This window comes from Perna viridis, chromosome 10 (assembly GCF_037379345.1).
Source record: "Perna viridis isolate PV_CMFRI_1.1 ecotype Kerala chromosome 10, ASM3737934v1, whole genome shotgun sequence".
Taxonomy (NCBI): Eukaryota; Metazoa; Mollusca; class Bivalvia; order Mytilida; family Mytilidae; genus Perna; species Perna viridis.
The window spans coordinates 35110409-35138043 of record NC_142454.1 but is presented as its reverse complement, the minus strand read 5'-3'; the positions used below and the strand labels follow the sequence as shown (position 1 = coordinate 35138043).

Sequence of the window (27635 nt, the reverse complement as noted above, 5' to 3'; positions counted from 1 at the left end):
GATTTGGAATTATTTCTGACAAAGTATGAGGAATCTCTACCAAGAACTATATATTTGTATCTAGGTGTACCATCTTTTTTTTAAAAAAGAAAAAAAAACAACGAGGTATAATGTTTTTAAGTCCTGATTTTAACTTAGTATGGGGAATAGAAGTATACAGTGTTTAAAAAATCATAGGTTTTAATGCTATTATATTCTAATAATAGTCTTGAACTGATTGACTCCAAAAGTTCTTTCGAATTTTTCAGGATCCACATTGAATTAATACCACTACGGGAGTAACAAGTGGTTTTCCCCGAAGTTCCCCGAAGTTTTTATAAACATATCATTCACTTCTTTAAATGAGTAAAACAAATAAGAAAAGACTTGAAAACTATCAGAAAAGATGAATCTATTTTTACTGAAACGTAACCTTAACCTATATTTTTTAATTTGTTTGACTGAAGGAAATGATGAATTTTCTCCGTAAGGACAGTCACTTTTTGTTACTTCCGGGACATGACTTTTTTTTTCGTTAGTATATTGGGGAACCTTCAGGGAAATTTAGAATGTACACGTAATAACGGTAGAGCTCACACCGCTTCGCGGCGCTCCCTATTAATATATTTGTCCCAAATTTTGCTGGAAAAAGAAATAAATCGTCAGATTAGTCAAGAAAATCATATTAGATATATGCTGTGCGGTGAAATTTGTTAACTATCAAAGTCGGCGACAGATTATTTTGCTCTACTATCCCTCACGATTTTTTGCCAGATGCAGATATATTCCTTACTTCATTCCGATTCTATTGATGTACACAATGTATAACACATGAAATTCGGCTGAGTGGAACTGGTTGGGCGAGATGAAAAACCGACATAGTACGTGTCTAACTTTCGTTTCCCTTTTGTTTACAAACGCTCAAATGATATTTCTCTAGATTCAAAATTAAGTGACACAGTGGGTTATACGATTACGATATCCGATATTTCTTTCATTTATGTGCTTTATTATAACCGTGCACGGTTCGTACCTTATATTCACTGTACTTAAGAGAATGCTTTGTTTGTAATACAAGTAAACATGATGATGCACATTTTGAATTCCTTTGCATATCCAAAGGATTCTGTCAACTAATTTGCATACAAAATTGACTTTTGTGACACAAAATTGAATTTTGTCTCACAGAATTGAATTTTGTGACACAGAAATGAGTTTTGTGACCCCGAATTGAATTTTGTGACACAGAATTGAATTTCGTCATTACAAAATTGAAGTGATCATAAAGCAAGTCTGTGTAACATAGTTTTGTACGACAAAAATGATTTTGTTATGACGGAATTAACTTTTGTGTACACAAAATTGATTTTGATCACAAAAAGATCAAGTCCCATTTGGCACCCCTTAGTACTGTTCATAAGGATCATTTTTGTCAAGAATGGGCTAAAAACTTGACAAAGCTAGAAAAAACAACGACTTAGATATGAAATGAATTATGGTTGCCTTTCTTGTTCGTATGTTTTTAAAATTGTTCTTCAGAAGACATATCATTGCGATCTTGATCAGAACACAGTTTCGCGTTTTTGTGATTTTATTCATATTGTCGATGACGGAAGGAATTTTACTTCGTGCAAATACGTATGCACAAAAGTCATGTTGAAAGACGAATGTTCGTAATCTACCTGCCAAATTTTGTCGTTTTGAATGGCCAAACATTCTCCATAATAGGAAGTGCAAGTCTTCAATATATATATATATATATATATATAAAACAGTACAAAGTTGGAATAATATTGGTTTAATACTACCGTCTACAATATAAAGTAACAATTAAAGATGGCGAAGTTAAAAATGCTAAAAATGTAATAAAAAAAAAAAAATATCTCAATAATAGGAGGTGAAAACCTAATACTTTACACAACGTATCATTCACAAAATGTAGTATGTTAAAAATGTTGACCAAAATTATTAAAATATCTCCAAAATAAGAGGTGCACATTTCCGATATGTATATAAACACTCTGCAAAGTTCGAATAATACTAGTAAGGCAATAAAAAGTGTTTATCTCCCGTTTACCACTACTTGACAGAATTCATATCGATCTTTAAGATGCCTTCGTCATATGATTAAGAGTATTAATGAAATGCCCTGTCGAAAAAAAAACACTAACAAACACTATTTTCTTGAAAATTACCAGTTACCATAGAGTTTCTCCTCAAATTTCTCAAAATAAAAAAAAAAAAACAACAACAAATTTCTAGTTTCCTAATAATATTCTTGTACAAGGACAATTCTACCCACTTTTGAAAGTATACACATATCTACAGGTGCAATTTTGTACTGTTTGTTATTGAAAATTATATAAAACAGGATTCTGAAATAATAAAGTGACAAAATTATTCCGTAAAACCGTTGTAGACACTTTTTAATACCTTAGTATTTGAAGATATGGATTTGACTACCTACAAAACTGGTTGTATTATCATGGAGTTGTCAAGCTATCTATAGCCATAATTTAATGGTTTCCATGGTAACAAGTCCACTGAAAATAGCAAATTTCCCTTTTGGTAGTTAAGGTAAATACTAAATGTTGGTTTCCATGGCAAAGGGTTTGCAAAAATAAAAAAACCAAACAAAATCTGCTCATTTCGATGTTAATAAGTCATATATAGTCTTACTTTAGTTATTTTAAAGATATTTGAAAGTTTGAGGTTTCCGAATGATTTTGATTTCATACAGAGAATAGATCTTTTCGTACAAAGACCTTATTGCTTTTCGTAGGTTTATTAAGGTCTTTCACAACATGAAAAGTGTAACGTAGACTTCTTATATAATGGACTAGACAAAGAACGTCATCTAGCGAATGTTAATGATAATAAAAAGGGCGCCAAAGTTTGAAACAAGTTAAGAATACATCAACATAATTATACAATTATAATACATGTACACCAATCGGCACATAATACCAATCGAATACTTACCTCGATATAAGATTTGATGTAATAAATTTAGACACAGTGATCATAACTTAAACATTGACAGATCTAGAAATCAGAGAACTTATTTATGTAAAACTTGGTGGAAGATGAGGAGCGTTTCTAGCAATCGGAACTACTCAGCCATTTCCGCTGCACTTTTTTTCCTTTGTGTAACTAGAAAGGTTAAGGTGTTCCGATTGGCGTTACTAGTGGATGATGAGAGACATTTTTATTAAACTGTCCTTATCTAGAGGATACATACGAAAACTTTTTTTTAATAAAATTCAAGTTCAAATTCATTTGACACAAACTCATAATGCAATACATGGTTATGGTCCAATGGCAATGATAATACAAACAAACATAATTGAATTCTAACATGTTGTAGCATGTGACATATATGATATGATAATTATACAGTTTTGCATTAAAACATATTATTTCTTATACCAAGGCAATCTGTTATATAAACAGATATCAATTATAGGAAGTGACCTGAATTATATTTGAACATTAGATTTAAGATTTGTTTGAAATTTTTATGCGGAAACATATTAAGAAAATTTGTATTTTGAAACAGTGTTAAACGTTTGGTTTGATACGCCTTACAATGTAACAAAAATGCTCTTCGTTTTCAGTTTCTTCTTCTTTACAAATTTGCATTTTCTTTCTGATTTATCAATATTCAGATATCTGCTCTTTTCAATCATCAAATTATGTGGACTTAAGCAAACTTTACTGATCGCTGCTCTACTTTTAAATTTTTTAATGGCATCAACGTAAGCTGGTCTGTAACCAGCAATTGTAAATGCTTCTGAAAAATCCAATTTTGATGACTCATCTATTTTGGCATTTTGATTTTGAATACATTGGTCAACAATCCTTAAAGTTAGTTGCTTTATATAATGTTTTATGCCGTTAGCAATTTGAATAAAAATAGGAAACCCAAGGTTTTGCAAAATTATTTTAACTTTTTCAACCCATGGATTTGAAATATATATATTTGACCGAAGAACTATCTAGACTCAATATGTGTTCTAAATACTTAACACAAGAAATTGGAATTTTACCTTTAAGAGGTATTCGCTCTAATTCAGCTCGACATGCATCATTTGATGTTTTGCAGTGTACACCCAAAATTTCTTTATTGAATTTGAGATGTTATACTTTACGTCATACTTATATATTTTTCCCCCATATTATATTAATATTACTCGGATATTCCCTCTCTGAAATTTGATGATGACAATTTTGACATTACAGCCCTCTGAAATACTGTTGGACTCAACCTTAAATCTGAAAAAAAAATAACTGTAATCAAGTCCACGATTTCAGTAATAATCACATTCATATTTATAAGCATGTTTGGCATCGACAAATATACAGGAACATAACATTTGTTCAACTATCCTGCCGTGAGATAACTTTTACTGGGTGTCCAATTCTTATAAATTTAGTAGATTTTATTCATCTGATTTTCGCAAATAAATATGTTAGAGTCATGATACTCCAAACTAGCTTGCCAGTCAACCCCTAGCATTATCAACAATGGGATAGACTGGCATACAACTGTAAGTTAGTTAGGGACATTGGTTGAGGTGTGTCCTTCGGGAGAAAATACGTGTAAAAATAAATAAGAAAGAATAAAAACAATGGTATCAAAATATTAAGCACCTTTTATAAGTCACGTTTCTGTGTAAGACTACATATACATGTATTGCAGGTGGTCTTGTTTTTTAAGGCGTCGAGATTTAGTATTGTTACACACGATTTTAACTGAGGTTTGAACCTTCTGTCACCGAATTCGTCCGTTTATATAATTATAATGTTTTAAGACGTTTATTTGTACTGTAATGCGTGTTCAACAAGAAATTATATCTCGGTTTTACTGTGAAATGACAGTAAATTGTGGTGAAGGGGGTTATTATAGAATAAATTACAACAAATCAGAATACCAAACATATCAAGGCAAGAAAACAGTCTCTGTTACGGGATAAACTATGCTGCACTTCTAGTAAACCTCTAGTTCACGTAGTTTTACCGCACAATGCCCCGTCCACGTTTCGAAGGTAAACACAACCAAATTATCTCAGATAAGTATCTTCTTCGATGCCAAACATGATTTGATTATTTTCTAATAATATATTTGTTGGACTCATTAACAGTTCAACAGTTCCTTTTTTTCACAGATTGAAGGTTGAGTTTAAGGACTAATATCAAAATTATTGTGCACATGTTTTTTTCTGATAGGGAGACCTCAGTCACAGGAAGGTAAGTGTAAGAATTTATAAGTTTTAGTTTTCTCTGAAACTTTAACCTTGCATAGGAGTATTTGGACCGTATGGTCTGGACCCAAACTTGTATGTATGGAAGTCAATGTTCTTGTTATATCTCACCACGTGTACCCCTTGTTCTTGTTATCTCTCACCACATCTCTCACCACATGTTCCCTTTGTTCTTGTTATCTCTCACCACATCTCTCACCACATCTCTCACCACATGTTCCCCTTGTTCTTGTTATCTCTCACCATATCTCTCACCACATGTCCCCTTTGTTCTTGTTATCTAACGATATGTCTCCTTTATTATGGTAATCAATTACTTATTTTGCAGTAGTCAAAATTCGAAACCCCAGAAAACCTGAGGCTTCATATTCTTTGTATTACACATGATAAAAATTATCGGTGATTAATTTGCCTTCTTATTTGGATATCTATGATTTGTACATTATTTTTACACCTTTAACATCCTAAGTATTTGGCTTTAATGCTGCTGACGAAAGGTTTTTTCTTGAAACACGTGCAACACACATGAACTTGCAATATTCATAAAGATTGGTACTTTTGTCTTGACCACGTATTCACCTAGTTCTTATACATAATCAATTATACAATAAACTAGTACAAATTGTTTTGGAACCAACACACATGTTCCCCAAACGTTCCATTGTATCGAGCAGGGTGGATCCAGGATTTTAGATTGGGGTGGGGCACACAGTTCAAATTTTTTTAGGTTAAAATTTTGAAATATTCTTCTAGAGTGGGTGCAATATAGATATCTTTTGTGGTAAAATTAGCGAGAAATTAAAGTTTCAACCTAAAAGGGCCTAAATCAACTATAAGTAACAGACCAAATACAGTATGATCACCTCGCACTTCGTTTTGGGAACATAATTGGTATTTGACAAATAATTTTAGTCTAAGGATATGTAACTTGTTATTACAAGTTAGTTACTAGTAGCTAACTTGTGATATCAACTTACTAGCAACTAAGTTGTGATATCAACTTACTAGTAGCTAACTTGTGATATCAACTAAGCTAACTTGTGATATCAAATTACATTAGCTTATTTGTTATATGAACTTATCTAATTTGTGCTAACAACTAAGCTAACATGTAACATATATATCGACAACAACTAAGCCAATTTGTGATATCGATAACAACTAAGCAAACTTGTGATAACAACCCAACTAACTCGTGATAACAACTTAGCTAACGTGTGATAAAAACTAATGTAAATTGTGATATTGATAACAACTAAGCTAACTTGTGATAACAACCCAGCTAACTCGTGATAACAACTTATAACTAATTTGTGAGAACAACCCAGCTAACTTGTAATATCAATTTAGCTAACTTGTGATTGTATACCAAGACTGGGCGACTTCCGCAAGATGTCATGGGAGAAGCTTATACGAAAGCCCATTTGGCTCATTTTGGGGGATTAAAATAACCTCGTAATTACGCGATGATTTCGTGAATAATGCGAACAATAATGTTTATTAATAAAAAACGCGTATTTATGTTATGAAGACTTTTCCAAAAATAGATGGAAACCGAGATTTATTTTTTTTTTCTAAAATAGTGGGTAAAGGCCGTGAGTTCTTTAATTTTGAAACGAATAAATGTTTTAAGTAGGTCAATATGTGTCAATGCTACACCAGTTATCAAAGATCCCGATTTGGCAAAAACTTTGTCTACTGTACATGACAAATATGTCGTCGTACCAGCAGATAAAGCCAAAAACAACATTGTTTTTGTCTGCAAAACGTAGTACATCCAATGTTTATTATTAGAGGCATACGTAGGAAATAATATCAGTGATAAGACCTATGCTACCAGTACACTCTTCATAAAAGAAATAGTGGAAAACCATAAATCTGTGCTATCCACTTTTGGTCTCTCTACTAAAGACGATGATTGTCAAAGAGAGTCTCCAGTCCTATCACAACACTTGTTATTCCCGTAGTGGTATTAATTCAATGTGAATCCTGAAAAATTCGAAAGATCTTCTGGAGATCCTCTATTCAAGATTATTATCAGAATATAATAGCATTAAAACCTATGATTTTTCAACATTGTATATTTCTATTCCCCATGCTCAGTTAAAATCCCGACTAAAACAGAAAATGATACATCGTTGTTTCTCCAGGAAAGATGGTACACCTAGATACAAATATAGTTCTTGGCAGAGATCCGTCATACTTTGTTAAAAAAATAATTTCAAATCATTTTACAAATGTTCAGAAGAAAATGCTGAAATTTTTTATCGACAACTTATTTGTCCATTGTGGTGGACGCATTATTCAACAAACGGTCGGCTTTCCAGTGGGAAAAATTGTGCTCCTCTACTTGCTGACCTATTCCTTCACTCTTATGAAGTTGACTTTATATATTTGTAGCTGATCTAATCCGAAAGAAAGAATGTCGTTTAGCTAGATCCTTTAATCTCAGTTTCCGCTATATAGATGATGTATTATCTTTAAGCAATCCTAGTTGATACATCGCATCTACCCCAAAAAACTTGACCTACACTTTGAGATCGATGGTAAAGGAAAACTCTTGATCAAACTTTACGACAAACGTGATGACTTTTCATTCAGAATTGTAACTTTCCTTTCATCTGTGGCAACATCCTGTAGCATCTGCGTATGGAGTTTTCATGTCATTTCCTAGAAAAGCAGAAGACGCTTACCCTACCGATGCACCTGCTCCATGCTCCCAGTTTTAGTGGAATCAAGTTGTTTATTCACTTTTGTTCCTTTGTATGTATTATTTTAGTTACATTATGTTCTTTGTTGTGTTGTCTGTTTTCCATGTCTGGTCTTTGTCCCTGGATTACATTTTTTTGTTTCCGCTAGAATCTTGGTTCCCTTGATTACTCTTTTCAAATGTCTATCTTTTAGTAAATTACACGTAGCATTAAGTTTCCTCGCGGTCATGGTAGTCATAATTAAACGTGTCATTGAATAGCGAAAGCATAGAAAGTACATATCTACCGGTTGCCATTTACGTTTTATATAAGAGCCATGTAATCATGAGGTGGCCGCTGTAGATAGTTTGCATGCCTCTACTAAATAAAATATTTTGCACATATCGGCTTGCGTACCGAATGCATACTTTATTTTCTTTTTCTTGTTTATCATTTCTGTTGTAAATTTGTTATCTATTTATTTTGGGGGAAAAGGATAACCTCCCAAAGTGAGAATGGCTGTACTCACACCAATAAAACAAATAATACTTTATTGGTAAAGTTAGTAACTTTTTACACCAAAGATGATTGTTGCTCCTTTATTGGCTTTTTTTGTTATCGTCCTATTTTCATTCCTGATATCAAAGTTCCATGTATGACGCCATAAATTAACCTAACAAAAACATAACTACTACAATATATGACCTCCAACACACAAAAAAAAGGAAAACTAAATTTCTAGGAAAAGAGACTTAGATATAATACAGGTGGACAAATGGTTCGTTTTGTATTCTTTTAAATGAACAATCATTTCGCGTTTTAACTCGAAAAAATTATTTTTTAGTCTACGAAAATTATCTCAATGGGATTTCATAAGCTTACAAAATTATACATTGTTTCTTAATTGCTATGAAATAATTAAAAAAAAAACTATACAAATAGACTTCCGTAGATTCTAGTGTACATGCATTGTCATTTTCTAACAGTTTAAAGTGTCACATATTTTATTGCACCTTTAACCAAAATAGTTTCTTTAAGAGAACAAACCATACAAATACGTGTACATTATTCCACGGTTGTCAATAAACACTCTGACTACGGTATGCCGCTCTGCATACGGCAAATTCAACAATTAAAGAAAAGAATACAGTAGTATTTTTTGCTGATCATGTAGTGCTAGAGCTTAATATGCTACCTAACATTCAAAGAATGTAATAATTGTCCAGAATAAAGTTATTAAGAACCAAAATTAGATTCCCAATGGAAAAGTTTACTTTCAATGGGATAATCTGGAGTTCCCATGAGAAACATACATTTCCTATATAAAATCTTTTCATAGGAAATGTACAGCTCCCATGGGAACTTTTCTTTCCAGGAATTGATAGTTTTCCTTGAGAGCAGTTTACTTTCTAATAGGAATTCTTGTTCCTTTATATTAAATTGTACTTTTCCTAAACGGAATGTGATCAGTTTCACTAACAATGAATTCTAAATCAGTTATTTCAAATTGCATGTTGTTTTAATCTTGGATTTTTTCCTTCTTGAATTTCACCTTTTTTAGTAATTTAACTCTCATGTTGGTTTGTAAACTACTATCTAATTTCAAATAGGCATTTAATTGTGAAATTTGAAGCGGGTATTGAAATGGTTGCTTGAGAACATAGTGTTATTTATGACCAACAGACGCCACTTGCACATAGGTGTTCGTGATTTATGCACCGAGAATTAAAAAAAAAATTAAATGCCTTCGACCGTGGACACGTCACTATCTTGTTGGAAATAAGGAATTTAGGACTCTGAGAGAAATACATCGTTCTGTACTTGCCAGGCCGGCTTAGAAAATTAAGGATACGGCTATGTTTTAGGTCAAATCTGAAAAGTTGTTTGTGTCTCTGCATACGCTGTTAAAATGTTCAAAAACTAAGGACTTGTGAGATTCTTCTTCGTTTTATGATATTTGTTAAATGCATTATAAACATTCTGTTGAGCACCTTTCATTAACACAACTGACTTCTTCACATTAACAAACACCGCCTCATGATATCTTTTCAATGGTGCAAAACGATAGAATTAACTTACAAATGAACTTCTGTTACAACAAAAAAGTTATTCTCAAACACGCAATGGCCATGGATGGCTTGAAAACCAGAATCTGACACGAACGTTTGTATTCTCTTAGCACCTCACCAGAAAGCTCGAGCTAAAATGCTAAGTTAACAATCGTAAAAAAACGATTGCAATTAAACGAAAATTGTCTAACGAGTTTCACATAGCCGTGAAAAAAATATATGTTTATGGTGTTTGGATCGTTGACAGATTTCTATGCATCCAAATTAATTATTTCCTGAACAAGGAAAAGTGAACATTTACAGGAATACAGCAAACACGCCACTGTGACTTGCGTGCTTGGTAAATTGTAAAACAATGACTAGCATGCTATTAAAAAGCATTATAATAACTGCTTAGAATTGATTTTAATGGCGTATTAGAATTTCAGATCACAAAGTCAAAAACGTGAAAGAGATCTTCTAGCCTCTGTTCAGTAAATTTCTCATCTATTCAAAAACTAAATCTCTGAAATTTTGATTGGCATATTAAACGGGTGCCTAGAAAGTTTACACAGTATGTCAAATTGACAAGCCAGGTAACAACATATACTCTGACAGAGACTAATCGCAGCGCCCAGATTGGATTCTAATTGATTGGAGTTGATAAACAACAGAAATGGTGTTATTCTCATACATGTATATATATTAAAAAAAAGACTGCAATATAGAAGGCTACAACCTTCTCACAATAACGAAAATACATTTTTATAGCCAAATTGCAAAAAAGCAGACAGTACACATAGTGAATACAATACTCTCAAATAAAGGTCACATAAAGGTCACTATTCATTGATTGATTCTCTAATGATTAAAACACAGGTCGGATCCGTAATGAACAAAAACTTGATACTAAACAACATAGTTAATAAGTCACAAACCATAATTGTGTCCAGAAAACAATTTACCGGAAGGTCATAAAGCGAGAACATAAAATGCAATTCATACAGCCAGTATTTGGTCCGCACATTGATTGCATGTCAAAACCAGAAATTCATCATTTTCAATTATAGGAATGCAGTTGGTATTATAGTATAATCATGAAACCTGTGAGTCACACTGCGACCTCCAGTGTACTATATTTTTACGTCATTTAAGATGACAAAGAATTTTTTCATGAAGAACAAATCGCTCTATCACTGTGCTATATTTTATTCCTGTATGAAATACTAAAATGACGCAGAAATATTTTCAACTGAAACATTCACTACTATCATATTTATACAGCTATTATATATACTACAGAAACCCTTACTGCTATATACAATTGCTTAGCCCTTTAAAGAACTATTATGAAGCATACTGCTTTACCCGGCCAGCGAAAGCTATATTTCTATATAGCCTAGCTGGCCGAGTGGTCTAGGGTGCTGGACTTAGTGCAGGCGGTGTTGCCATAGATGTCACAGCGGTACGAGTTCGAGTCCCACGGAGGGAACGACCAGAAATTTGCTTGGCAAATTTGACAGTTCTAACATCGTTTGGAATTTTTCAGACCTTCTATAAGTTTACGTTATCTTCCCAAATTGATCCGATGGAGCCGTGTAGCGAATAGAGTCGTCAAATTCTGAGACGTTGTATAATATTGATTTGTTGTGACATGCATCATTAATTTGATCCTCTATCCTACATAATAACACCTAGATGAACTGTCTCGTACTACCATACATCGCGTACTAAGTTACAGCCCTAGATTAATCCTACGAGGAGGAATGACCCGGCCAGCGAAAGCTATATTTTTATATAGCCTAGCTGGCCGAGTGGTTTAGGGCGCTGGACTTAGTGCAGGCGGTGTTGCCATAGATGTCACAGCGGTACGAGTTCGAGTCCCGCGGAGGGAACGACCGCAAAGTTGACAGTTCTAACATCGTTGGGAATTTTTCAGACCCTACTATAAGTTTACGCTATCTTCCCTGTATCAATTTGATCCGATGGAGCAGTGTAGCGAATAGAGTCGTCACATTCTGAGACGTTATATATATAAACAATCACTCTTACGGGGTGATGGATCGTTAAAAACGATGCGAAACATAACAATAAATTAAATAAACGTCTAAATATGTTTAACATCTCCAGAAGATGGTAAAATTTAAGTAGAATATTTCGGATAACAGATATCCTTCCTCAGCATAAAACTATATGAGCATAAAACTCACAAAACTTAACGAGCATTAGAGTTCATCTAGACGTTTGTTGGTGGTATCGTCAGAAGAACAAATACGCCGAATTCGAAGTGCCTGACAGTATGGTATGCTTTTAGTACAATGTTTTGGATGACAACTATTGGGAGATAAGTATTGGTGACTAACAGTTGGTTTGCTGTGAAGATCCATGGACACTTCCCCGTCTTTTACAAACGTAGCAGTATCCAAAAATGTGATTTTAGTGTCAGAAATTTCATGGGTGAATTTGATTGATGGATGAACATTATTGGCATGTGTGATAAAATTGTCTAAATTTAGTTTCGACTCAATTTCATGTCAACATCATCGATGAATCGAAACCAAGAGATATGCTATTCTAGTTTGAAATATATAATTGGATAGTGTGTGTGTGTGTGTGTGAAATGTTTGCAAGATGGAGTAAAAACAAAAGACAAAAACATGATAAACAAACAAACAAACAAATGTAGAGTATTTATCAAAATATAACAATCACGAGTGTAAGTCTACAGCCTAGATTGATCGGCTCACCTAACCCACGTCTATACAATTAAGGATGAGTTGGGTTAAGGTTGGATAAATTCATACATATTGATGCTTTTGCAATCATTGACGGTGGGAGTAGCTTCACTGAAATGATATTTCAGAAGTGCATTTCAAGAACCTATGTTCAAATTGAGATAACTCTTTCAAAGTCAAGGGATCGAAACTGGCTGTAAATATGTAAATCTTTATATGTATCCTTACAATGTACTTAGTATATTGTGAGTTACTCCAAAAGATGTTTTAGTAGCACATCTTTAGACATCTAAGTTCAAAGGGGGTATAACTCTCCCAAAATTTGAGATATCAAGATTTCCTGAAAACATGCAAAACTAAATATTGTGTACTTACTACTTATAACCAAAAGAGGACAGTCAGACGAACAGAAACTTCAAAACACTAAATATCCTTTCGTTGGATTAAAATACAACACTGTGCCAAAATTGAGTCAATTTTTATTTCCTCCATAGAATCAATACAAAATTACTTTAAAAAAATAGTAGTAAAACCATTTCACAAGTGCTTTTGCAGAACTTTTCATCTTATGAAAGAGTAATATCTAGAGAGTAAACCATAACTCAGGATTTAAGTTTTTATTTCCAAGTTCCCAAATACCAGTGTTTACATATTTACATATTAAAAGAAAAATTATGTAGTCACAGTTTACCAATAAAAGCATTTTTTGACATCTTTTTTATTGTTATTTCAAAGTTATGTTATTAAAATTAACCTAAATAAATTCATGAACTTTTGTTTTTCTATCTCTCTGTTGATTAAACTGTCATCAAGATCCATAGATTATGTGGGTAATTTTAAAAATGGGACTCACTAATGACATGTAAGGCTGTATATTCTGTGAGCATTTATGCATATGATGTTTTCTTAGTGTTCATATACTAATTTTGTGAATAAGAGATTTGATGCATTTAAAAATGAAAACAACCGGGTGTCTCTTAAATCATGTAATTTATTTCTTTTCTGGTAGAAAAATAAAAAAAATACAATAAATATTAAAAGGCAAATAGCCTTTGTGTCTCCAGTATACAAAATATAGATACAATAACAATCTTGAAAAACACACTCTTTCACAAAAGTTCAGAGCCATTCTCAGGAAGCTTACAACAACATGATTACAAGATCATTACTAACACATCAAACCTTAAATAGTAATTACAGCATGAACATACCCCTTTCATATTCTCAACAGAATTAATCCCTTCAATCTTGTTATATTCCGTTTCTGTGAAATGTTGTTTTTGTGAAACTAAAACACACTTCATTAAGCCATTCCTTGATAACATTTATCCCTTGAGAACATTAAGCTTCCAGAAATTAGATTCAAATATGTAATAACCAACTGAGAAGTAATATTTCAAAACAATTTTATATTTACTATCAAGTGTTTGAACATTAAACATTTTAGAAAAGAAGATTTAAAGGGATGATGTGGTATCAAAATACTTTTTGTATGTTTCATTAACAGATATAAGTGTAGTTTAAGTCAACATTCTACAAAACCCCAGAAAAACCAGGTTTAAGTTCTATTTTTTATCATCTCTAATGTGTTCATGATTGAATAATATATTTCAAATCTCCATGCCAAAGTGTGTTAAATGTATTTGAAAAAAAATGTTTGGTAGTTCTGAAAGTAGTACAATCTAAATTTTGCTTTTAAGTAATAGTTCCAACTCAGATTGTTATCACCATCAAATATAAATCTTTATGATAACCATTGCTTTTACAGAACAGTATATTCCATGCATTTGACATGTTCATTTCACAATTTGGTGGGTTGCCATCATGGTTAAAATTTTATTTTGGAACATAAATTAATGGCAATACTATCATTTTATTCATTAAGAATTTTTTTCTATTTTATGTTAGGCCACCAACACTTAGTCTCCTAAATTAAGTCTGCTACACACACCCTTATACACAGATTGTAGCAATTAATTCCTTAATGAGTGTGGTCTAAATGGTTTAAAATGTTTTAAACCATTAAAACATCAGGGGTGGGACTGATACCCAATGGTATCAATCAATTCCTTTTGTCTTATTTATAAACAAGAATACATATACTATTGGGTAGACAGGTTATTGATTAAAAAAAAAATAAAGTGATTTGAGGAGTTGGATTTACTCAATAACCTCCCTTGCATTAAAAAATGTAAACAAGATCAGCAAATATGTGTGGAACAGGGAGAACCCACAACTCATGCAGTTTTCCATTATGTCAAGTTTCATCAAGATCTGTCAGGTGATTTTCGTAATTTGCCCTGGACAAATTTGAGGTTGAAAGAACAGTGAAAAATAAGAAATAAGAAACTGGATAAAAACAAGAAAAACTATAATTGCTACTTTTTCTTGTGAACTTTCAAGGAAATTACTATTTAAACTCAGAGAGCAAGAAACAATATTAAAAACTCCAACATTTATTGATGTAAAAAAAAACAAAATAAAAGGTTCACAATAGCATCATGTGGCAATGAATGTGTGAAAGTTTCATCAAATTCCAATCAGCAATTTAAGAGGAGCTGCAAGTTAGAACGGTGGAAGGATTAGCAGATGAACTAACAGATGGATGAACAGCATGATCATGTATAACAAGAAGTAAAAAATAATAGAAGACTTAATTATGGCATGAAGCCCAGAACACAAAATTGTAAAAGCTTTATATCATAAACAAGAGGCTCTAGAGAGCCTGAACCACTCACTTGGTCAAAAATAGTCTTTATATCTTTCTGAAGCTGAACTCTTGACCCTCATGTACTATTGTCACAAGAATCATTTAATCAATACAGAGCACCCCGTTTTCATATTATAAAATAAATCTTTCATTGTCATTTTTTTTGCTTTCAAAGGCAATAGCTTGATCAACAGATCTTAATGAAAATAATGGCATAGGATGTCTCACCATGCTGATCATTTTTACTGTGTGAAGATTTGGTTAAAAATATTGGTTTTCAAGTTATTTCCACATTCTAAATTTTCAGTAACGGCGGTCATTTTTTGACAGATCGAAATTTCCCACACACAGATTGTTCAAGATGTTCTACATAAAACTCGGGCTAAGTTTTGTTTCAGTCCATCCAGTAGTTTTAGGGAGAATTTTCAAATTTGGAAATGTAAAATTCTGGAAAAAATCCATTTCAGAACCCATTATTCATTCATCTGTCAATGAAGCTTTCTGAAAATTTGAGCATAGGTCCAATTCATCATACCAAACAATTTTACTTCTGCCAGATTAGAGTTAAACCAAACTGTTTTTGAGATATTTGTAAAATTCTGCAATTTATCCCCTTTGACCTATTTTTAGTAACAGTGGCCATGTTGTTTCATAAGATCTAAAATCACCACAAATCAATGTTAAAGATACCCTAAAGAACATTCAAGCAAAGACTGGTTACAATCTGTCCTGTAGTTTCAGAGGACAAGATGTTTGAAAAAGTTTACGCAAATTGATTCCTCACATGGTTTTTAGACCAGGAGAGCTAAAAATGAAAAATGAAAAATGAACCTGAACTAGGGACAAATTGTATTTTTAAGCACCAGTAATAAACTACATTTCTTTGAAAAATTCGAAAACAAGATGCAACTTTATATTTAAAAAACTATCATAATTTACAACACAGGAAGAACCTGTAAGATTTTGCCACAGCCTGCAAATACATTGTCATTCCTACATTTTGAAAATAATTATTTCATTCTGCATTTTTTAAATTCAAAAAGTCCTACTATGTTTTTGTTATTGCAAAAATGTACCAGTAGTCACTACTAGACAAACTTTTATAGAGTTGTTTCTCAATGACCACAATAATTAAAAAATATATTAAAATTACCCAAAAAAATTGCATTAATTTTAGAAATAATAGTAATCAATGTTAAAGTTAAAAACAAATTTTATAACACTGTACAATCTTCATATATAAACAAACAGAATGACAGATCTTGTCAGATATATTCTCTCAACTTTGGAACAATCACATTTGTAGATAGACCTAGGACTCTCTCTTATAAACATTTAGCTCTGGTGAAGCCCTGAAAAACAAATTGTTCTGGATGAAACAAAACGCTACTTCCTCCTTCTTTTATAAGAACATTATTGGTGAAAATTCAATCATCAAATGAATAAGAGTTTTAATAGATACCATTGTCACTTTTTGGCAAAACTTTTTTAAAAATCGTAGATTCTCATTCCCTCATGAGCAAAATTTTCACCCTCCCTGAAAACTGTTATGATTTTTTTCCAATTTAGGTCAATTTTTTTTTCAAACTGACAGCATTTTTCACTTAAACTGATAAAAATTAGAATTCATCTGCCTGCCCCTAATTTTGAAAAATGTTGGATGAGAATCTAGGAATTTTGTTATGATGGCCTTACTGGTATATCAAAAGACAGATTATTGAATGTGGAATGATGAAATCTGACTTTTGTTTTATCACAGAAGTAGAATTGAAAAAATGAAATCATGTAACTGAGTTACTTATATTTTTCCTTTCTTAATGATAAAAAAAACGAAAAAAACAAAGAACATAAATCTTAATGAGAGAACAGTCATAAATCTGGCATTAACTCCAACCTCAACAATCAAATCTTCGTGTATATTTAGTAACTATGTTTTAAATGCAACCTTGATTATTTTAACATTAATTTTGTGCTCTTTTTTTTATCAACTACTACAATTTATTGAATGCATTTATAGTCATAGCTTGACTTAATTCATTGATTTTTTAAATCAATTCACTTTACCAAAGTTTAATGCTAGAACGAAAGATACACACCTTGTCATGACTGTATTATTTGGCTGATCAGACCCTGTGCAGTGTCCGAGAGTTCCTCATCTGGATTCATTTTGATTTTTGATGTTGTGCTAATGATATCGCCATAATATTTTGTACATAAGTTTTAAAAAGTTCAGCTATAAGATAATATTTGACTTGATGAAATAATACAATCTCATCTCAAGAGTTTATGTAGAATGACTGTTATCAGTTAGGAGCACTGTTTAAAAGTATTTGAACACATATTTTAAAAGTATCACAGGAATGAATGGCAATGAATCATGTAACCAATTTCTAACTTGTTATTTGTCAGACAACACAATCCATTACTGGTTCCTCATGTTCAAAATGAAAAATATTTCTAGGATTGTCTGTGTGGAAATTGAGGGGTCTGGAACTTTGTTGTTCAATCATCTTAGAAGGACTATACAGTAATGGTTGGGAATGTGTGATTTTCCTTGGTGAAAATATCTCACTAGAACCTTTATTGCTGCCTCGCTGGGGTCTCTTGGTTCCTGAAATAGAGATTGCCATGCTTTAGTCATATTTCATAAAATTTAAGCAATTTTTTTCCATGCTTAAGGTACCTACCATAATAAATTTAAACCATAACAGCTCATGCAGAATTGTCATCTCAAAAAATACTCTTCAAACATTTTTTTTTTCATCTATTAAATGTATTTATATTTGCATTTTGTTTTGAATGTCATAGGAGTAGTGGTGATTCCAGAAGGTAACATTATAAATCAATAATAAGAGGGACTAGTTGTAGAGGAATGTTTATTGGTAGTTATATACCTTTTAATTGAAACAAGACAGGTGTAGCATATTAATCCTGACCACATACAACAGATGTAGAAGATACCTTCTGTCAATATAAATTAACCAACTCAATATCTCTGACTGCTGTCAAAATATTTGATCATAAAATTACAGCCAGAATTAATGTTAACATTTTGGGTTGTTTGGTAGGAAGAACATGTGTATAAAATTTATCTCAACTTTGGTTTATTTGTAAAAATCTGATATATAGCCTCAGTAAGATTGCTGCTCTTTCTCGTGCATTCTCTCAAATTAACCGAAACACACAAAACTAAAATATGTTTACCCCCTCTTAGTAAGAGTTAATTTTACCAATTAGTTTTTGGTTATTTTCTAGATTCCAAAATAATTCCAAATTGAAATAATGCTTTGTTCCTAAGGTTATTTCATTTATTTTACTAGATGTTTAAACTCTAAACTAACAATAAACAAGTAGTAGGTATCCCTAAGAGATAAGGAGATTGTCTTTTATTAACTTCCTGGTTTCAAGGTCTTGATACTGTTGAAGCTGCCCTTTGTTGATTAGAATGAAGATTATATTTATTTTTCTAGTTCTTTTTCCTCTATAAAGTGTTTAATTGGAAAGGTTTGGTTACTAAGTTCAGATTCTATAAATCAAAAACATTAGCAGGTGTAATATTTCAGTATTATAGGTAGGAAATGTAAACAGCAATACTTTGAAAATGACCACAGTTTACTTGGAAGTATGCATGTAGGAAGAAAGATCAGACAAAATAATATACAGTATAGACCATTTTCTTCTCAAGGGGATTGGGGAGGGGGCGGGGGGCTGGGATCTTATGTTGAGATAGAAAATTATTTTTGCCCAAGCTCCAAGATAATTTATTTCAGAAGCAGCTAATAAAAACTGAAAATCTACTTAGTTAAAATGGGGGTAAATAATTATTTATTTGTTTTTTTCTGTTCATGGCTGAGTACAAAAAAGTTTTTGCTCACATTTGGAATAATTTTAACCTTTTCAAAATAATCTAAATCCATCCCTCCTTTGCCTAAGCAATTTTAGATAATGATTTGACAACTTAAAAATGAAACTAACCAAAATAAGAACAGACTTCGTAACAACTATAACATATTTGAGTATTAAGTGCATATTCCCACTGTGACTGTGTAAATGTACTGACTGATATAGTGACCTTTAACCTTGCCAAAGGCTTGCTCCATCAACTAGCCACTGTGACCTTTAACCTATGAAGTGAATGGGGCACCTTTAGTATCAACTTAAGCTTTATTGTACATAACCTACCTGATGGGTGTGGTGATCTGTTGGCTTCATCATCACTGTTACCATGACCACTGTCACTAGCAGACCCAATACTGCGATTGTCATCTCCTAGTCTCTTCTCTTTCTCCTTCAAAAGTCAAAACTATCATGTAACTATTTTCACGAATTTCCTGTTTACTTTAGTATAGACAATATCTAAGATGTTTAGGGTTTTAGATGCTTGTCATTGTGGTGAAAACCACTTAATTTTCATTAAAACTATAGCAATTTGGAGAAAGAGGAACTTCAGTTTCATCTTTTCCCCTATGTAATATCCTATATATATATAGGATATGTGATCTTAAAAGATATCAATCAAGTATAAAAGGAAACAAACTACCATTGGACCAACTCTCAAATAGGGATAAAGGATATAAAGGATAGTCATGATCCGTCAAAGGTATATCAAGGCATGATTTTGTCTTACGGTTGAAAGATATTTTATCACCTTTAAGACAAAAATTTGAAGGATTTTATGGAGGGCCAAATGGTTTCTATAGACTTTAGCTCCAACTCTCCCATAAAAAAACCTGCATAACCTGAATCACCTCTAGTAATTCCCTGTATAACCTATACTACCTCTAGTCATTCCCTGTATAATCTGAACTTCCTTTAGTCATTCCCTGTATAACCTATACTACATCTAGTCATTCCCAGTATAACCTGAACTACATCTGGTCATTCCCTGTATAATCTGAACAACCTCTAGTCATTCCCTGTATAACCTAAATTACATCTGGTCATTCCCTGTATAATCTGAACAACCTCTAGTCATTCCCTGTATAACCTGAACCATCTCTAGTCATTCCCTTATAACCCGAACAACCTCTAGTCACTCCCTGTATAACCTGAACAACCTCTAGTCATTCCTTGTATAACCTGAACTACATCTGGTCATTCCCTGTATAATCTGAACAACCTCTTATCATTCCCTGTATAATCTGAACAACCTCTTATCTTTCCCTATATAATATGAACAACCTCTAGCCATTCCTTGTATAACCTGAACCATCTCTAGTCATTCCCTGTATAATATGAACAACCTCTTGTCATTCCATGTATAACCTGAACAACATCTAGTTATTCCCTGTACAACCTGAACTATCTTTAATCATTCCCTGTATAACCTGAACTACTTCCTATCGTTCCCTGTATAACCTGAACAACCTCTAGTCATTCCCTGTATAACCTGAACTACTTCCTATCATTCCCTGTATAACCTGAAAAACCGCTAGTCATTCCCTGTATAAGCTGAACTACTTCCTGTTGTTCCCTTTATAATCTGAACTACTTCCTATCATTCCCTGTATAACCTGAACAACCTCTAGTCATTCCCTGTATAACCTGAACTACTTCCTACTGTTCCCTGTATAACCTGAACTACTTCCTGTCGTTCCCTGTAATTTTTTACAGATTAGTTTTTAACCAAACCCAGGAGGAGGAGATTTAAGTACAACTGACTAATTATGAAGTTAAAGTGGACAAGATAATTAAAACGTCTGGTTCTTTTATCACAAAGGAGGATAGGATTGAATTCATGGTTGGATGAAAAATAATAATAATGTGACTTTTTACACACAGAAAAATGAGGTACAATATCATATATGGACAAGTCATGAAAAGTAAATGAATATCCTTTGTGATACATTTATACTTAGCAGCTTATCTCTCTGATTCTTATAAAGAAGGTCTCATTGTTTGGTCTCCTATGGGTATTATGGTAAAGGGAAAATTAATTTTAAGGGCTGACATTTCTAATTCATCTACGACCATTATCACAAGTCTATTTATATGAAGTTATCAGGAACTACAAAAGATGAATTCAGTAGGTTATGGGTAACTGACCTTTGATCTTACAAAGTCTTTTTCTCAATCTATTTAATAATCTAATAAATTACTGGATATAAAATTTAAGTCAATAATCCATTTTTCCTCTAAAATGTTTAGAAGAGGAGTGATGTTTCAATTAACCAGGATTAAGACTCTTTCAGTAGGGTTATTGCTTCATATTAAGATACACATTAAAATTTCATAAATCAGTAAATGACTTTAAGTAAAAAAATCATTTACTTCAATAGAACACAGGTTGTCAATATGATTTGAGCCTGATTAAAATTTAACACGTACTGCTAGATTTGGAACCTTAAATACATCAGAATTATAAAACTGATGTGAAATACAATAAATAAAGACAAGATCGGTTGGTCAGCACTTCATACTATAGTATTTTATTTGTAAAGTTTTCATTATAAAGCAGTGAATGCCAATTTAAGTGTGACTCCCCACAATCTCCCACCCTCATGGTCAGCAAGCTACCCTAAGACCACAAAGGCTGTAAATCTCAATGCAACATTTGATAATATAAAAAAAATAAATCTGCAAACAGATAATTATTAAAACTTTTTTGGTCTGATTTTAGGATGACTAAACAAGAATGCATGGTTAATATATTGCAAATCAAGACATTTAACAAAAGTTGAAGAGGTCAGACTATACAGGTACACTAATTTCTTGGCCTTCTGTACTTTTGCATTTTTACAGAATTTAACAGAAATTTAAATAAAAAATAAAGAAAAGATAGCCTTTCGTGTCCAACAAGGTAATTATACTGTGTGAACACTTTAATGATCTCAGGTATTTTTAACAAATAAACACCCTCATGGTCCCGGTCTTCAATAAAAGAAAAACTTCAACAATAGATTTGTTACAATTAATGTGTTCAAATGCTCAAATGGAGTTCTTTTGTAATTTTATCTGTATCTTTTAACATGATTAAGCTCAAATCTTTAATTTGTGATGAAAATCTTAAATGGCATGATTTATGCATCAATAGAGCTATATATTTACACAATGTTAAGTCCCACATCCTCTTGCATTCTTCACTTCTTTTTAAAATTTTTTTGCAATCACTACAAGATTGATGAAATCTTTTTTATAAATCAGCTTTGCTGTTTTAGGGTTTCAAAAGTATTTTAATACATATAAGTTTTCAATACAGGTGCAATAGGTCACTACTTATCTAAAATAAGATAAATAAACTGTTCCACTCTACTCAATTTTCTCATACTTCAACCATTTTTTCATTCAAGAGCAAACTAACCTCATTTTTCCCCCGAATATCTTACAGCGAAAGATAGAAAGATAATTAGAATCATTAATTCTGTCTATAATATATCAGTATCTTGTCTGAATGAGTTAAAAGCAGGTAAAATATGAGACATCAACTTAAGCAAACATAAAGTACAACAGTTTTATACATGAATATTGATGAATTGTTCTTGCATCAACCTGGTGATTTTTCCTGTCTGAAATTGATTAATCAATTATTTTAAAACTTAATTAACTTGGTAATATCGTTGACTTTGTAGGAACTTTCTTACCCTATATTTCTGTTTGGACAGCTGCATACTTATAATTATTCAAAAGAGATTTTGGGGTTCTGAATAATTACATAAATATAGAAAATGAACATATTTCCAGGATTTTGTTTCATAAATTTTCCATCTTTCTTATGGCAGTGAAATAAATTGCTTCCAAAATGGGCTAATTAGGTAGAGAAGTCCATAAGTGGTCAAACAAAAATTAAGGATCTGATATACTATGGGTAAAAAATTGTTTCAGAAGGGGGTGTCTGGCACATGAATTTATATCATGGCATCAATCACTATAAAACATATAAAAGTTGGACTAGGCAAAAAAACATTGTCATTACATGGTTTCAGATTATACAACTGTATATGTTGTCTAGAAACAAAATTGAAAATAAATGCTTTGCAGGATGCAGCTAAATACGACTGTAGTAGTTGTACCCTGAACAGCTGTGGCAAATATGGATTAATACAGTTCAGAGTTTGAAATTTGAATAAATGTTTAACACAGAAGATTCCAACCTGAGTGAAACTGTTAAAAGAACTTTAAAGTTTTCATTTAAACATTTCCTTAATTTTGGACAAAACTGGAGTCATTGTCCAGACTTAAAGAAAATTCTTGTTTTCTGGCCCCTTTTAGGCCCTTATTCTTTAACAGTTCAAATCATAACCCCTAAATTCAACATTATTTTTGTGGAATGACATAATGTGTTAAAATCTCAAAGAAATCCACTTATACTTTCCCAAGTTATTATCTGAACATCCAGAAAATAAAATTCTTAACAGTTCACATGAAAACCTCCATAATCAATCTCAGCCTTCCTTTGGTAGCTTGGCACCTTGTGGTACAATTTCATAAAGAGTCATTCAATTATTGTCAAGTTATTGTCCGGATCTTATACCTTAATGATTCAAGTCAGAACACCCAAATTCAAACCCAGCATTCTTTTTAGTTGTATGACACCATATGATTCAGTTTTAAAGAGTTTGACTACAGGTATATGGAGTAAATGAATGTGATACAGAAAGTACACATACCCCCCTTTTGTATATACATGCAGTGTATTGTTCACCCAAAAATATATGAATTCAACTTCACATGAAACTTCATTTAACATAAACCTCATGTGAAAATTCAATGTGAATTTCACACAAACTTTGTCACAATTCAAGTGAAAATCATTAGAAATTCATGTGAAAGTTTTGCAGTATAGCTGTAAAGGAAATCTATTAAATATAATGTTTTCTTTTCTTCTAGACCTCAGACAAAAACTTATATAAACTTAAGAAACCCAGAAAAATAAAAATAAAAATAATTATCAAAACGATCTAAGTTCCAGCTCTGAATACAATATCGAAATGTTTGTTTGTTTGTTTGTTGGGGTTTAACGTCCAAGCAGCAATATTTCAGGTATTCAGACGATGAACATGAAATGGATGATAAAATGAACATGAAATGAGAAAAAAAAAACCAAAAAACAATGGGACACAAGGACAATAGGGTCGACAAACTTCGATTGCCACTGGAAAAAGGGTGGGGGGTGGGTAAGGTCGGGCAATTTAACCTCCTGTGGCGGAGCGCAAAGGTTCCTACTCCTATCGAATACCACAGCAGGGTTCTTTAACGTGCGAGGAATGTGGCATCTTTCCCAACATGGGGCACTACTATGGTTTGCGGTCAGGTTTTCCGTATTATAGCCTGACAACCCCAGCATGTTACATGCCAGGGGTACCCCATTCCACTACCTGGGGCACACATCCCAGTTGCTCTGTGGGCAAAGTGCCTGGCCCCCCGTCTAGGTTTCTGAGCACTATTTAGTTGCCTTATACGACAAGCTTAGCGCTGCTGCAGGCCTATTCTTTTAACACCCTGACCTGCATGGGGCCAATATCGAAATGTACATCAGATACATAAATAGTCGTCTTACACATGTTTTATGTAGAGAGATGACACATAAAGTGATTTGGAAGTACTTTTATACATATAAATGTCTGAATAGTATTTTCCAAAGATTCAATAATACTGTACATGGTCTGCTTTCATTTAACAATTAGTTTTTATGTAGAATTATACTCATACAATTCCTTTGTTTTTATACTTCAATGAAAAAAAGTTGCAATAAAAAAATTTTCAGTTCGGCTAAAAACACTTAATTATTGTCCTCATGAACCAAATGAAGACATTTGAATAGCTTTTGAAGTTGAGTCTTCTTGATACAGGTCACTTAAAAGTTCAAGAACATAACACTCTAACTCCATCAACATTAAGGTAACCAATAAAGTAGAACCTTATCTACTAGATAAAGTATCATCGCTTTGTTCTCATCTTCCACTGGTTTTAAAAAACTCAAGTAACATAAGATTTATTCGGCAGCAGAGGATCATCTTTAATACTGGACACATCAGCTCTTACCACTTAAGCCTAACTTCTGTATGGATCATAGCTATATATTTGTATTATATTTTGCTGTGCCTTAGCAAAATTCTGGGAGGGTGATTCCTATATACCCTCCTCAAACTTTGTTTTTGGGGATATGATAATCATGACTAGCAAATTTTGTTTAAGGGACAAAAAATTCAAAGGTTTATGACTGGTTTTACAATAAGTAGGTGCCTATACTATGACTTCTTTTTATGGAGCTTATATAAATGTTGACAAAATAATTAGCATCTTTCCACAGAGGTTGAAGTATTGATTCATCAGCTAGTGTACACCTGACCTATCTGCACAGGTTCAATCTGATCATAAATGTGGTTTAAAGGATGTGAACTCCAGAAAACAAGGCTCTTGAAGAAAGGGAGTTTCTGTATTAAGTTTTTAATCTACTCCACAGATGTATAACTATCTAACTGCCACCCTGTCTGAGTGTTTTTACCAAGCATTAATACAACCAAATACAAACTACTAAATAAATGGTATAATTTTTCACATCATTTACATGGATGAAATTTTATACTAATTACAGAAAAGTTCTCAAGAAGGAACAAAACAGAGTAGTAATTGTCTCATTACGTATTGTTTAGGATCTAGTTTGATTCAGAACAAATGGTGCTAGTTAAATGTTTAACTTTATCTTAACCTGAGTGACCTACACAGTAACTAATCTGTCCCTTAATGAGTTATCTCCTATTTAACATGTGTTTTCTTCAAAATAAGATAAGCAACTAGGTTTAAAGAGGCACAACTGCCTAAGCTTATAAGTAGGCACCTTACATAATAGAACATAGCACCCAGCTTCATGTTTTACTAAAAAAATCTAATTTTTATTTTATTGTATACAGAGAGAAACTATTTTATGGTGTTTTGCTTTGTAAACCACTTAACTTCCTAATATATCTTAAGTGAGATATTTATACATGTACATTGCTATGATGGACTTCTATAGTGGTTACTGTCTAATTATTTAAACCATTATACCCCCTGCCAACAAAGATTTTTTTTATTGGGGGAGGGGGGGGGTAGATAGGAATCACCCCTTCTGTCTGTCTGTCTGTCTGTCTGTCCACATTGCTTGCAAGCACAACTCCTTCTAAACCGCTCAAGGGATCAAGGGATTTCGATGAATTTTATAGAAAGGTTGGGCATTAATGTACATGTAGATGTGCATGAAGGAGTAAAGTTACTGTCAGAGGACTCCAAAGGAAGACATCTAACTTACGGGTTTTACATGTTAAAACCTTGTCAGCTAAGGGATTTTGATAAAAATATATAGAAAGGTTGTGCATCACGTGTAGATGTGAATGAAGGAAGAGGACACTAAAGGGAGATAATCCAATTTAAGGGTTTCCCATGTTGAAACCTCTAATAAGCAACTCCTCCTTAAATGCTCTATGGAATGTCATGAAAATTTACACAAAGGTTGGTATGTAGATTTGCACGACAGAATATAGTTCCTGTTGGGGGATTCCAAAGGGCAATAATTGAACTTACATGTATGGATTATATATTCAACTTTGTATTTGAAGTGGGGGAAATTCTCTGTGTGAGCTTGCTCACAGTATTTCTAGTTGATTCAACAGAAAAAAAAACCAAAATATTTTTCCCTTGAAATTCACAAGTATTCTACAGTAGTTTACTTAATTCCAGAGAGTGAAAACTTGAAAAATGGATAGATATGAAATGGTAGATTTGAACAAACACTTGATAAACTGTGAACTCACTAAGTGTAGATAAATATCATCTGTATATATATCAAACACTACTTATTTTTAACTTTCATATCTAAATGTTTAAACAGAGTGGAATGGCAAAAACAGAACAATATATATATATATATATATATATATATATGATCTAATACACATCAGAACACCTGGTAACAGTACACACCATCATCAGGTTCATCATTTAAGGAGGTAAAACTTGCTCAATCATTCAATCATTCAATATCAGTATAACTGTAATTAGTCCAAATCAATTACATGTACTTGGTTTTAAGGCTAGTGATATCTTGAAGCTTCCATAAATAGCCAAAAATTTGGCATGATATAAAATGGAATGCCATTCTAACACCAACTGTCATGCGAAACACTTTTTTGTTTAAACTGGAGCACAAATATAATTTAAGGGATATTTAAACTATTGATGAGCCTTTGAGGTGATATGTTCTTGAAACCTTGAATCAAATTCTTTGAAGAAGC

The 27635-nt window shown here is 32.5% G+C and overlaps 1 protein-coding gene across 4 annotated transcripts in view; it reads right to left on the bottom strand.

Annotated features, from left to right (window-relative positions):
• Nucleotides 1-27635, bottom strand: part of LOC148605561 (protocadherin-11 X-linked-like) — a 56382-nt gene that overhangs the window by 6005 nt on the left and 22742 nt on the right. For 3 of the 4 annotated variants that reach the window (XM_088547654.1, XM_088547653.1, XM_088547655.1), the window contains 3 exons: nucleotides 19609-19714; nucleotides 17523-18037; nucleotides 13688-16778 (listed from right to left, as the gene is read on the bottom strand). In XM_088547654.1, the coding sequence (XP_088403780.1) occupies nucleotides 17832-18037; nucleotides 19609-19714 (312 nt within the window). In that variant the 3' untranslated portion in view covers nucleotides 13688-16778; nucleotides 17523-17831. Of the gene's footprint in view, nucleotides 1-13687; nucleotides 16779-17522; nucleotides 18038-19608; nucleotides 19715-27635 lie in introns of those variants that run through there. The other variant, XM_088547656.1, reaches the window with a different exon arrangement.